Source organism: Apiospora phragmitis, assembly GCF_038363925.1.
Source record: "Apiospora phragmitis strain CBS 135458 chromosome Unknown utg000011l:1.0-3236445.0:1.0-3240683.0, whole genome shotgun sequence".
In the NCBI taxonomy this organism is placed as follows: domain Eukaryota; kingdom Fungi; phylum Ascomycota; class Sordariomycetes; order Amphisphaeriales; family Apiosporaceae; genus Apiospora; species Apiospora phragmitis.
This window is the reverse complement of record NW_027117411.1, coordinates 1529843-1544246: the sequence shown is the minus strand read 5'-3', so window position 1 is coordinate 1544246 and position 14404 is coordinate 1529843. Positions and strand designations below refer to the sequence as shown.

Sequence of the window (14404 nt, the reverse complement as noted above, 5' to 3'; positions counted from 1 at the left end):
GACACCCCCAGCCCTGTCGGTCTGGCCATCTACCCCCCTGCTAGATCGAATTTCGCACCCGGAGAGAGTTGGAACATAACACCCCTTTTGGCCCCCCTGATGGCCAGCATAAGGGAAAGATTTCCGTAGAATCGAGTACGGGAAGTGACCACGGCCTATGAGTAGAATGGGTAGTGTCGCCGAGCGGCGTGCAAAGACTTCTATATCCATTCACACATGTTTCGGCGTGTTGTTCAATTATTCGGTGAGCAGATAAACAACTAACAACAAGCTCAAATCGCTCTAGGTTGTGACGTGTGGGCTCCGTCAAGTTTCGCCTCGTAAGTTAAAAAGTACCTAGCTTCTCGCCCGCCCACAGCTCCATTCGTCAATGCTTTCCATTATTAGTCATGGGAAAGCCCAGGTTCTATGGTCGGGCAGATCCAGCCAACCCACTTGCCCTCCCGCAAGGGTAACTGTCGCTCACTTTCCCACCCTGACCAAACCCATTTGATCAATTACATAGCGTCGCGTGCAAGGTTGGCGGTACTAGAGGGCAGATATAGGCAGATAAGGCAAAGCTGTTCCCTTATATAACATTGATGAATGTAGTGGATTTGACCAAATTGATCAGCCATGTTAAGTTTGTCAAATCAGGCAGGAGAAGAAGCAACTTGGGTTCTGTAGGATGTAGTTTGTGCAGCTGGTGCACGGCGTTAGGTCTCTCGGTCTGTGACATTCCCACTTGCGACATGCGACAACTCACGTCACCCCCGCATTGGGCAAAGAGACCAAACGAATGGCTGGATTGACAGGTTGCAATTGCGGCTGCCATTCTCTAAGACTTTAGTGGGCCTCGCCAAACCGGAGCCTCGGGGCTCGGGGGCGTGGCACTTGGGAAGAATTTAATTATCTAGTTTAGCATAGGTTAAGTAGTATAATAGATTTAAAAATATTAATTATATTAAATTAGTTTTAATAATAAGCATTTAATTAACTTATTAAATTTAATTATAATTAATTAATAATTATTACTTAAGTATTTTATTAAAAAAGTTTATTAAAATAATATATTATTTATTAATTTAATAACTTTATTATATTATTATTATTAAAGCGGTATATTATAAATTACTATTTAAGGTTATATTATTTTTATATTAATATTATTTAATAATAATAAAAGCTTAATATAGTTTATTATTAAATTAATAATATTATTATAAAAATTTTATTACTTTTATTTAATATATTACTTAATTTTATATCTTTTTTTATATATTTATATATTATAACGCTTTTTATTAATCGCTCTTCACTTTAATAAACCTCTCGCTTCACTTTTATTAATTATTAAACGCTTTTCTTTTATCTTTTTATTTTATAGCTTTTAAGATTTTTATATAATAAGGGCTTTTTAAGTTAAACGCGTAATTTTCTAACTTTTTAATACTTAAAATATATTAAACTAACCATTTATAAAGTATATATTTAATTTTTTATTAAGGTTATCTTATATATTATATATATATATTTCTCGTTATTAAATTTATAATATTTAAAGTTAATATTAAAGAGTTTTTTAATAAATAAAAATCTTATTTTTAATAAAAGTAAAATATTTAATTATTTATTAAAGATTAAACAATGTTTAAAAGTTATAAATATTAGTTATTTTTAAATAAAATAAGTTAAGTATAAATATTTAAAAACGTATGTTTAATCTACTAACTATTTTATTTAAATACTAAAGTATTAAACTAAATATATTATATTTAAATTTAATTTTTTTATATAAAAATAATAAAATACGCGGCTTTAAAAGCGATAAAAGAAACTCTAGCTTTATAATATAATTTATTTAAGTTTTATTAAATAACTTAATTTTTTTTAAAATAAATACACTTAGTGATTAATAAAATACTATGTTTAAAGGTTAAAATAATTAAAAAAAAAGTAAAGAAATATATTAAGTGTAATAATATTATTATTTTTATAATATTCTTTAAATTTAATTAAAGTATAGCTTTTATAATAGTTTGAAATTAAAAAAAAATAAAGGCTTTTTATTCACGCTTTAATATATCTATTAAAGTATTAAATTAAGTTTAAACTCGTTTCGTTACTAAAAACACATAATCTATACTGCTATAAACTACGGTCGGCACTCGCAGGGTCAGCCCCTATTAGGCAGCCTGCACACGGCCTTCTTTCTAGGGGAAAACATTATGAGAGTGACGAAACAAACATTTAAGTATATATTAAAGAGTGCATGTTTATTATTAATCTATTATATATTAAAACGCATTGAGAAATTAATGTTATACCCCTCTATGTCACATGACTAATTATCTATGCCTTAGGTTGCGATTTTTTAACCCTGTTATATTATTAATTTAATTATTAAAAGTTAATTTAATTACTTAATTACTTAATAAGTTATATTCGCGAGATTAATTTATAAAGTAATATTAATTTTAAATAATTAAAAACGATGAAATATATTTACTTTATAAATTAATATATTTAATAGTTATTAATTACTTTTAATTATTAAGTTAAATTAACTTCGCTTTTTTATATTAATTAATATATATTATAATTAGTATTAACTTAATTATATTTATTATAAAACTAAGTTTATTAAAATTTTATATATTTTTATTTAAAATATTATATTTAGCTTTAATATTTATAATTAACGTAAACTAGTTTAAAATAATGTTTAAATCTTTATAAAAAACCTTTTAATAATTATATAAATATACTTTATAAGCGAGCTATATATATAAACGAGCTACGTAGTTTTTATTATTAAGCTTTATAAGTTATAAATTAATTTAATTATAACGCTTATAATTAATTAAATATATTAATAATTATTATTTTTAAAGGTTTTTATATTATTTTAATAAGTACGCGTATTTTACTTAAGCATTCTATAGATTTTATAGCGTTATAAACGTATCTTAAACGTCTTTATATAACTACTATTTTAACGCGATTCGTTTTATCATTATTTATTAACGTTTTTTTAAAACTATAAGTCTTCTTTATTTTATATATAAAGTAATCCTTTATCTTATAGCCGTTTTTTTCGTACAGCGGCGCCGGCTAAGCATTTTATTTACCTTTCGAAGTGTCGCGTTCTCACTTTTTAAAGAGTAGCTCGGTATATAACTTACGTTATAACCTTTACAATTTAATTAAAGCTAATTAAAATAAGTGTCGAAAAGTTATTTTAATATAATATAATACGGTTTCGAATATATTTAGTTTAAAATTAAGCCTTAATTAAATTATTTAAAGTTTTTTATTTTTAAGGGATAAATAGGTCGAAAAACGTCCCCGGAGGTATTAAAATACGTAACTTTATATTTAACTATAAAATAATATATTCCGGGTTATATAAAACGAGTCCTATTTTTTAAAAGACTCCTTATATATTCGAAACGATAAAAATCGCTTAGAACGCTTTTAAAAACGCTAATAAAAAGTCCTCCTTTAAAATATAAATAATATACGCCTGTATAAAACCTTTAATTTCGTTCCTATATATATTTTTTTAATATATAAAAATAGCCGATAATAAGAGGTTAAAGCTTATATAATAAATAAGAAAGTATATAAAGTATAATAATCGAGTTCTTTTTATAATAAAGCTTAAAAAGTATCGAGTAATAACTTTCGTAGCCGTTTAAAACTAAGAGGCGATAACAACTTTTCGTATAAAACTTAATATATTAATTAAAGTATCGAATTTAGTCCTTGATTTTTTTATTCGTAGTTTAGTTATTTTTTATAATCACGATTATTTAATCCCTTAATAATAAGCTATTTTTATATTAAAAAAAAGGTACGTTTTTTAATAAAAATAATATACGAAGGGATAGCGTAACCGTTTAATTTAACGCCTTAAATAATTATAATTTATTCCCGGCTTTTTTACTATGTTACTTTAAGCTTTCCGCGTTAATCGAAGGTGGTTATAATTATTTTAAACGAGATTTAATTTATAAAAAACCCGGTCTCGTCGAAATTATATATATCCTTCTCTTATATTTTATACTTATTAATTATATTCCGTACGAAAGTAAACCACGCGCGATACGCGTTAAAATTTTCGTAAAAGATTCTTTAATAATCGATTCTTTAGTTAAAACGCGTCTAGAAGTCTAGTTATTATTATATAAAATTAAAGACTTAGTTAACACCGACGCATCTCGCGTCGCGTAAACTAAGTAATTAATTCGCTATATTTTTTATACTACTTAGCTAGGGAAAAAACGATCGCGTATTTAGATTAATAATATATTAAATAACTAATTCATTTTTAAAATTAGAAAACTTTCGAGAGTTTATAGAGATTTTAAATCGTGGTCGAATTCCGCGTCGTCGGCTACGTAACGTCGACTTTAAGATATAATATATCGCTACAGTTTTTCGTACACTTAATTTCGAGTTATTTTAAAACGCTTAAGGTATTAAATTAAACCTTTTTTCTTTATTTTTTAATTCTATACTTATTAAAAGAGAAAAGTTAATATAAAGTTAATTATAAAAAAGTTAATTAAAAGTGCGCAGCTCGCTTATAAAGTACGTTAATAGTTTATTTAAGTTTTAAAACTTAAGTTATAATTAATAAAGCGTTTAACTTAATATTTTTAACGCGGTCGCCGCTATATAACTTTAAAAAAACTAACTATATTTTTAATAATATTAATATAAAAAAGTAATCTTTAAATATTTAAATTAATTATGTATTTATAAAGTAACTCTTTTTTAATTAAATTAAATTTATATTATAAATATTAAATTTTACGTCGAGGTTTAATACCGTGGAGTTAATCGCTTAAAGTAGTGTAAAAAACGTTATATATTTTTATAATAGCTTTTTAACTAATTTAATTTAAACTTTCTCGCGTTCTTTAAATTATTAAAATCATATAATGTTTTTTTTTAATTAAATCGATGTTATAGTTATACAAATATTACGTATTAAAATGAAATTATATAAGTTAAAAAAAAGTAATTAATTATTAAAATAAAAAATATATATATAAAAAACGTTTATTATTATATATTTAATGTCTTTTTTATTAGTTTAAAATCTTACGAATTTAAATTACTTAAAGCGTTATAATTTCGTCTCGTTTACTTTTAACTTATAATAATCGTTTCGTATATTAATTACCGCGTATTAAGTATTATTTTTTAATTATTATAAAAATATAGCGATATTATAAAGTTTTATAGTTATAAATAAATTTATTAATATAAGTAAATTATAAAGACTAAGTTTATATTTATTTTTATAAGCGTCGCGAGGTATTATTATAACGCCTTATAATAAAGGTTTAATTATATAATTAAACTAAGTTATAATATTTTATACACGCCTTAAAGTATTATAAAGCTTTACTATAAAATAAGTTAAGTTATATAATTAAATGAAATTATAATAATATATATTTAAAAAAGAGTTTTATTATAAAATAATATTAATTTAAAAGTTTTTATTATTTTTATTAATATTTTTAAAAGCTGATAATAAAAAATGAAAATTATTTATTAAAATTAAATATAGAAAGTTTTTAATTTATTTAATTTATTAAATTTATTAAATTTTTTAAATAATTAATTACTATTATTAAATAATTATAATAATAAATTTATTATTTTTTAAAATTATAATTATATTAAATTATTAAATAATTAAAATATATATACCTTTAAATTAATAGAAGATTATATTTAAAATAGCCTAGTATTAAATTAATACGTATTTTCAGTATTTTAGCTAATCCTTACAACTAGTGAAGTAGAGAATTGAATTTATTGCCATGGCGTTAAATTCGAGCCGATCAGGCCCTAAGGTCCCTTAATTTAGTGGTTAAGATCCATGTGGTTCCAACTGCACATGGTCTGAACACTGCTATTGTCTAATATGGACAGTACTAGGTACGCAATAAGTGCTCTGCTTTTTTGTTTAAGCAGATTATTCTCTTCTTTTACTCTCTTGCTGAGCGCCGTGATGACTGGTTCACAGCTCCAGAATGTTGGAGGTGGTTCTCTGTTGCCGGAGAGGAAAATTTTGATTCTTTATGGTTCCGAAACGGGCAACAGCCAAGATGTGGCCGAAGACATCGAACGACTTGCCAGGCGCCTTCACTTTGAAACCGAACTCGAGGAGATGAATGCTATCCGACCTGTGAGTACCCTTGTTCTCTTCTTTCTATCCCACATATTCATCCCCTTTGCTGGTGGTGCAAGTAAAGTTATATTAGTGACTGCCTACTGTCCCAATGCCAGTTATCCACCGCCAGCTATTCCGTTGCCTGATATATCCATCCCATTGTCACGTATCCCAGTGCCAGATATCCCACAGGCAGGCAGCTACTCTGTTACCAGTCACCTACCCCAATGCTAGTCTATTGCTGAAATACAGCTGGACTTAAACGTACATCTGTGACCTTCCCCTTTTTACACAATAGGTTGCACCTTTCCTCCAGTTATCCATACTTTGTGCATCTATCGCCGGGGGCGACTGCCTCTGGTAACTGCAACCACAACAACAACAACAAACAGATTTTCAAAGGACCTTTCAGTTGATTGTTCTCACTTATAGAAAACATTGACGGAATATCCTTTGGTTATATTCGTCATTTCAACCACTGGCCAAGGCGAGCTCCCAAAAAATGCACAACAGCTCTGGAAGCGCCTGCGCAATAAAAACCTACCTCCCACGTGCCTAAGCCGTGTCAACTTCACCACCTTTGGTCTAGGGGATAGTTCATACACCGAGTAAGCTGTCTCAAATTACACGCATCCTAGCATCTCATCACTGACTAGCCATATTTCAGATACAATTGGGCAGCAAAGAAACTGTACGTACGCCTTAAGCAACTAGGAGCAAACGAATTTTATCCACGTGGGGAGGCGGACGAACGTCACGACGAAGGGTATGCACACCCCTCAAACTTTGACTCCGGCCCAGCAACTTACCATCCCAGAATCGATGGCACTTACCTGCCGTGGTCATTGAGTTTACGCAAGCATCTTCTGTCAAATTATCCGCTCCCTGAGGGTCTTTTACCGATCCCTGCCGACGTTCACTTGCCTCCCAAGATTACCCTGGAGTTAGCAGGAATGTCGAGCCTGGACGGCAGCAAGGCTGCTCAGTTCAGCCATGTTGATTACCCTGGAGAGATGCTGGAACAGGAGCTCATGGCCGAAAGAGCTCGTCCTGGCTGGCAGGGCTACCAGGTTCGCCTATCTAAGAACACAGACATCAAAGCCAGCACCGAGCTTCTAGATCGCCCAAACATCTTGAAGGATCATCCTTCCAAGTACTCTTTGAAAGAAGAGGTACAGCTATCAAAGGCGCCCCCGAAAGATCTGCTGCCTATCCCAGGTACGACTTCCGGCGTGCCTTCTCATATTTCTGAAATAACAATACTGACGCCGAAGGGCTAGACTCTTGGACAGCCACAGTCACGGCTAATGTACGGGTTACTCCCAAAGACCATTGGCAAGACGTCCGATCCCTCACGATGGCTGTCCACCCTAGATCTCTAAATGATGGGACTCCCGAAGTGCTCCGCTATGACCCAGGTGATACCCTGGTCCTCTACCCGAAGAATTTCCCTGCGGATGTCCAAGCCTTGATCGATCTCATGGACTGGAATGATGTGGCTGACGAGCCTTTTGTCCACTATTCCCGTTCGAAAAGATGGTATTCCCATCGAGCATGCGCCGAAGAACTGTTATCCAGTACCTAATACAACATTGCGGCAACTCCTGCTGTATAACTACGACATCACAGCGATCCCTAAACGCATCTTCTTCGATCATATAAAGTTCTTTGCCACAGAGCAGATGCAGATACAACGGATCACGGAATTCGCAGACCCAACATACTCGGATGAGTTTTACGACTATACCTCGAGGCCACGACGGTCGATTTTGGAGGTCCTGCAGGAATTTTCATCTGTCAAGGTTCCCTACCAGTGGGTGCCTTCGATCTTCCCTCTGATACGCGGTCGAGAGTATAGTATTGCGAGTGGCGGGTCGCTCCTCCCGATAGAGGGCACGAATTTGATACGCGTGGAGCTTCTGATAGCTCTAGTCAGTATAAGACAGTACTGCGCAAGACACGTCAGGGTCTCGCATCACGGTATATCGAATCGTTATCTCCTGGTAATATGATGCAAGTCGGCATAGGAGAGCACCACGGGCCCCCGATCGAGCCTGATGATCTATCTTCGCGACGACCATACTACCATCCTCAAACCAACCCTTCTAACCTTCCCGTCCTTGCCATAGCACCCGGTACTGGTGTTGCACCCATCCGAAGCTACTTTTGTGAGCGTGCTACTGAACGTAGCCGAGGAGAGGACGTACTATTCTTCGGTGGGCGCAATCAGGCGGCTGATTTCTTCTACAAAGAGGAATGGGAGAGACTCAAGGTCCGAGTCTACACGGCCTTCTCCCGTGATCAAAAGGAAAAGGTCTACGTACAGGACGTCATCCGCCGCGAGGCCATCGAAGTTTGCGAGCTCGTCTCCAAGGGGGCTATTATCTGCCTATGTGGCAGCGCTGGGAAAATGCCTGAAGCGGTCAGACTGGCATTGAAAGATGCCCTAGTCATCGGTGGCATGGCGAAGACCAGAGAGGATGCTACTACCATTCTAAGCCGGAATGCATTGTGGGAGGAAGATATGGTAGTTCGTCTGCTTTGGCGGTTGCCATAGATGAAATGAGTCAGCTCGGCTGGTAATGGGATGTTTAGCTATTCGGTTCCTAGGAAGTAGAGTCGTTCATCGTGAGGACGATGAACCTCGAGCATGTACAGAGTGGTCGACTGCAATGCCGTTATGAGATGACCTCAATTGCAACAGTAATTATGGAAGGTGGTAAATGCAGAAGCTGAGTGTGTCCAAATTGCATATACGTTCATTACCCTCCTATTCCTGAGGGTTTCCTACTTGCCATCAATGGTTGTAACCTGTTGCCTTAGTGCACGGCAGAGCGAATGTACTATCTTCTACGCCCCTTCACTGGGTGGTGTAGCGGTTAGTATCTCAGAAATGGAAGAATAGGTGCTAGTTTCGATGTTGCTCGTGTTCCCGAGAAGAGATGGAAAAGCCAGGACATAAAAGAAGCTCTTTAAAGAAGCTCTTTACAGCTGGTGATTCCCTTAGATAGTGCCACTTACACCAAAGCCCGCTTGGTCCATTTCTCCATCATCGCCGTTTCTTACCCAACGCATCCCGGTGGGAGGCTGCCTCGAGATCCGCCTCGCTTGCTGCCGCCACGCTTCTCCGCCGCCTCCAGTCCTGCTCGGCTCTGCTCCCATCTCGCCACCGGTAGTATACCATGACGACAAAGACGACCGACGTCAGCGGGACGGAGATGGCGAGGTAGATCCACCAGCGGCCGTTGACGACGAAGACGGCCCCGTCATCCGAGGTAGAGAAGAACCCATGCCGAAAATGCCGCTGGCGAAGGACGCCGGCAGGAAGATGGTGGAGAGGATCTGGATGATGAGCAGCGACCGGTTGTCCTGGTTGGAGGCCTGCGCGATGCCAATGTTGAGCTCGCTGTCGCGCTGGTTGGTCATGGCGTAGCACTCGTCGATCCCGAATCTTGCTGCGCTCGAGGTACAGGTTCGAATACGTGCGCAGGAGGCTGACCTCGTGGGAGATCTGGCTGAAGATGCCGTCCACAGCGACATGGGTATCCCGGCCTTCCAAGTCGTCAGCAGGGGCATGCGTCAGGTGTCTATCATTGAACCATGCGCTTTGCGACTTGAGGTGCTCGGCGCTCGCTTTAAGAATGTCATAGTCAGTCGAGACTTGGTAGATCTGCCGCGACAGCGCGAGGAAGGCACGTAACCGTTCTGCGTAGTCATTTGGGGTCTGAAGCTCGGAGGCTTTGTTTTCCTGCAACTGATGTATTAGCAGGCTCCACGACTGCTGAATCGACAGCGCGGTACTCATAGAGACACACCCAATTGTACAAGGGCCCTGAGCAATGAGCTATGAAATCCCATGCTAACAAGACGATTTTGTCCATGACAAATGACTGGACAGACATGGGATGTTCAAGCAGCTTAAGGCCAGGCTATCCCAAAAACGTATTGCCGAGGGCCTGCTTAATATCAAGGGGGCAGCGCAAGATCATGTACGTTGTTGATGTGCTCTGTCCTTCTTCTCTCCGATGTTGCCAAGAATCAGTCCAGACGCAAAGTCTCTGCCAGTATCCAAATTGCCGGGTCAGTTCGACAATCTGATTGACGTTGCCGTAATTGAGGCTTGTGCCGTCGCTCCTCAGAACGGCCGTGTACCACATCTCGTGTCTACTCGACCCGTCGCGGCGGTGTCGGATCTCGCGACCGGGCATGTGCTGTCTTCCAAGGTTGTCAATGAACCTTGGAGAGATATCTAACGACGCCACCGCCTCTCGGAATATGGACTCGGTGACGGGCAGCATGTCGGGCTGTTCGGCCAGGGCATCAATGAACAGCACCCTCAGCGGCGCCTTGGTCTCTGACTTGAGCCAATCGCTGATTTCATCATCGCCCAAACCCTCACGAAGAATGCCGCCCCTTCCTTCATGTACCTCGAAGACGTCGGCAACTGAATACTTGGAGAAGTGACTGGTACCTCCCCCATAGTTGTTGAGATAGGCCTTCTCCGCGGTGTCATGGTATAGCAAACTGCTGAGGGTGGTAGGGAGGGGAGCCGACACGCGCGGCTGCGCTGTCTGCTTTGGACTTTTGCTCACTCCTGCTGCTCCGAGGACGTAGCGACATTGTTCAACTGCAAAGATGAATTACCTCGAGTGCCCATTACAGTGAAATGGGAACACGCCATCTTTTCATCATTCAATACTGATTCTCGGGCGCAATACCAGTCAGCAGGCGTTCTTCATTTGTTGCCAAAATCCATGCTTGCGGCGACATGGTACGTTGAAAGTGCAAATCTCAGGGATCTGTGGTGGTGGTTCTTCATGATTGGGCCATTAAAGGCGAGCCAATCCGACAGTGAGGCCATCAAGCCTCTATGCACTGAATCGGCGCCATAAAACGCCCTAAGAACCTCAGCCTGCTCAGCTGGGCCCTACGACCGTCTTTCTGTGCATTCTCACTCTCCCTGCTCACTGGTAAATAAAGCCTTTAATTTCTCACATGCCGCCTTGCCTTTTCCTGACGCCAGCGCACTCCTACCCAATTCAGCAGCCAGGATGTCAGAAAGGGCAAAGCTGGCCACTGTCAACTCAGACAGCAGCATCGCCACCACCATTATCCATGTAGATTGCAAGCCCTATCTTCTCCATGCTGAGCCTGTCACCACTCTGAGGCCATCTGTCCAAGATTGTGAATTTTTACCGGCGACATATTTCGACGACGACGTCATCTCTTCCGAGATTACTCTCAGCAAGTTCCAAACAAGGCTTGATGTGGACGATGTGTGGTCCCAAGGGTTTCTATCAAGTAGGTGCAGCTGGGAAGAGACCAATTGGCACCTGAAAGCCCTCACTCCCATGTTGTTCTATTCTCATTCGCAATGGACAAAACGTTAACAGTATTCCTAGTGATAATCCACCCATCTAAAGACGCATCACCACCTCAGACAGTCCAGACGAGATTCCCAGATGCCTTGGGCCTCAGTGTTTCGGGAGGCCTCCACATCCCTCCTGGCCCCTATGTACTCCATGCCGCCACCGGTAACTTGTACGCAGCCTCGCGACTGATGGCTGACCAAAGCAATGCCTTCACACGGGGCGTGGTGCCAAGGCGGCCTGATGAGCAATTCCGGTGGTTCGAAGCCTCTGACGTAAGTACACCCTATATGGACGCTGTCATGGCTCAACCACTTACCCCCAACCTACATAGTTGATACCAGTCCCTTCAAGGCTTTATTTCAGCAACCCGACCAACGAGAAGCCGCTCCTTGGCCTTCGCTTTGGCGTCAAAGACAACATAGATACTTCAGGTCTCCAGACGGGTAACGGGAGTAAGGACTACCGCACTCTCCATCCACCAAGAGAAATCACGGCGCCATGCATCCAGCGTCTCCTGGCCGCAGGGGCTGTCATGGTCGGCAAGCTACGATGTAGCCAGTGGTGCGATGGCCAGGATCCCCTAGAATGGTGCGTTTTGAGAATAACTCCCACTTGCAATTCGCTCGCCCACCTCCTGTGTCTACCTTACCCCTTCGATCGATATTGGCGTGAACGAAAGAGACACTGACACGAAGTCCCCAGACTCGAGGAGGTCACGCCTACTAATCCGAGAGGCGATGGGTGGCAGAAACCTTCTTCGTCCAGCTCGGGCTCCGCTTCCGCGTGCGCCAGCTACGCCTGGCTCGACTTCACGGTCGGCAGTGACACAGGAGGCTCGATCCGGCACCCAGCAGGTGTCAACAGTCTGTTTGGGATACGGCCATCTCTAGAAGCCGTTGACTCCTCCTCGGCACTTGTCTACTACCGTGATTTTGATACCATAGGAGTGTTTACGCGTTCCGCGTCATTGGCAAGTGCTGTGAGTCAGGTGATGATAGGTGACAACGATGGCAACCGGAGGGAAGCCGACCATAAGAGTTTGGAGTCTCATGGGAGGAGGAGGAAGTTCAAGCTACTCTACGCCATCGAATCTCCCTCCTCGGAGGCACCGAGTCAGACACCCAAATTCTTTCCGCATCCCAGCGCCATTGACCACGAGTCCCAAACCCCTGCGGCTGCCATTTTCGAATCCTTTATCACCCGTCTGGAGGCCCACCTCGATGTCCAACGCCACAGGATCAATCTGTATGACCAGTGGCGGGCGACCCGCCCTTCTCCCGAGAGCACCGACGAGGACCTCGCCAAGTACACGCGGACGGTATACACCAACCTAGTCTACGGGTCTATGGCGCGTAACGTCATCAAGCCTTTCGTTACCAAGTTCCAGCGCGCCCATCCTGGTCGGGGACAGCCGTTCATTGAGCCGACGACCAAGGCCCGGCTCGATTACGGTGCCGGTGTATCGGACGAGGAATTGGGACGCTCGCGCGAAGCTTTGGACGTTTACGCGCGCTGGGTGAACAATGTGCTTCTACCAGCCCCTACCCCTGCGACTGCGCCTTCGGGGCAGGAGGAGAATGCTGCAGATGATGGGGCCAGTGAGGTCGAGGTCGAGGTCGAAAACGGGACGATTCCGCTGCTAGTCATCCCCAGGCCTGGGGACAGCCGCAGTATCGTGACGACGTGTCGAGGCGGGAGCCCGGCAAGTTGTTCTGGGAGGGTTTCTCGGTGTACTCGATCAGCTACGGCTCCGGCTGTCCGGATTATGTCGTGCCCCTTGGCGAGGTCGAGTTCACCTCCCGGATTACTGGGACCAGGGCACACCTGCCGATTGCTATTTCTCTGTTGGTGCCCAAGGGCATGGACGACGCGCTGTTGAGGTTGATACAAGAGTTGGAGGAAGCCGGCATCCTGAGGGAGGTTGCTGCTGGCAATAGACTGTTTGGGCAAAGCACATGATGAGCGTATGCCTTCCAAACTACTTAAAAAACTGAGTTGGGACTCTCACGTTGTGCCACACAGTGATTCATCATAAGCTGACTTGATTAAAGGTGTATATTCGTAGATTCGTTCGCATCTTAATAAGCTCATTGACTAAAGTCTTCACCCCCTTCCAACGTTCAGACCTACCTCATTCCACCGCATCCCATAGTAAATCCATCGTTCTCCACCACTGCTACTCAAGCCTTCCTATTCACCCTTGTGAGCACCGCGCTGGCTGTTACACGCACAGCAATGAATGTTGAAATGCGGTGGTGGACCTGCGTCACACCTCACCTTAACACCCACGTGGGTAAGTAAACACCAGAATCCTACTGGCTCACTCTTCATGTGCCGCATGTCTGCAGAGAGCAGTGATGGAACATCGATCGCGCTGCTCCTCTTGATGGCCACCCACGTGGAAGCGAGGGAAATGAAACCGGACGCACTGGCTGTAGGAACAGGAAAGATCAACGTCTCTAGAGAATCGCGCCACAAGCGCCCATTGGATCGTGGGTATTCTTTGCATGTGGAGGATTTAGATGCTGATTGTAAGGTAGATCCTACCAAACCATGTAGCCCGCGGGATTTGGGAGATGGGGTTTCTTTGCATGTCTCCTCACGCGTGAAGGATATAAGATAGATACATCCAGAACATCCGAAGTTCCAGTGCTCCCGGCCAATGGCATACGAACTTACGAAATCGAGCAGCCTGTACATGGACGATGGACGGAGCGAACAGGGGTGGTGGAGTACGGCGAGCTCTTTCTCGTCGTCGTTGTCGTCGGAAAACCGCCAACAGACAAAGGGGGGCGCGGAAAACGTTCCGTGAGGCTCGACTCTTGTACTCTTCCCCCCTACCAGGGATGCGCTTCCG

The 14404-nt window shown here is 40.8% G+C and overlaps 3 protein-coding genes across 3 annotated transcripts; 2 read left to right on the top strand and 1 right to left on the bottom strand.

Moving 5' to 3' along the window:
* Positions 1-6013: 6013 nt before the first annotated feature.
* On the top strand, positions 6014-9875 carry PG994_013244 (uncharacterized protein; the record flags this gene model as incomplete). Its single annotated transcript, XM_066864653.1, has 9 exons — positions 6014-6190; positions 6608-6783; positions 6843-7393; positions 7456-7752; positions 7805-7988; positions 8108-8705; positions 9183-9450; positions 9489-9592; positions 9648-9875. The coding sequence occupies 9 exons, from the start codon at positions 6014-6016 to the stop codon at positions 9873-9875; spliced, it is 2583 nt and encodes an 860-aa protein (XP_066709614.1).
* A 229-nt stretch (positions 9876-10104) lies between these two features.
* PG994_013243 (uncharacterized protein) lies at positions 10105-10832 on the bottom strand (the record flags this gene model as incomplete). The annotated part of the gene is made up of 2 exons (XM_066864652.1): positions 10105-10769; positions 10820-10832. 2 exons carry the CDS (start codon positions 10830-10832, stop codon positions 10105-10107), a joined length of 678 nt encoding a protein of 225 aa, XP_066709613.1.
* A 717-nt stretch (positions 10833-11549) lies between these two features.
* Positions 11550-13506, top strand: PG994_013242 (uncharacterized protein; the record flags this gene model as incomplete). The annotated part of the gene is given in 4 exon segments (XM_066864651.1): positions 11550-11819; positions 11879-12215; positions 12243-13189; positions 13201-13506. The coding sequence occupies 4 exon segments, from the start codon at positions 11550-11552 to the stop codon at positions 13504-13506; spliced, it is 1860 nt and encodes a 619-aa protein (XP_066709612.1).
* Between the last annotated feature and the right edge of the window lie 898 nt (positions 13507-14404).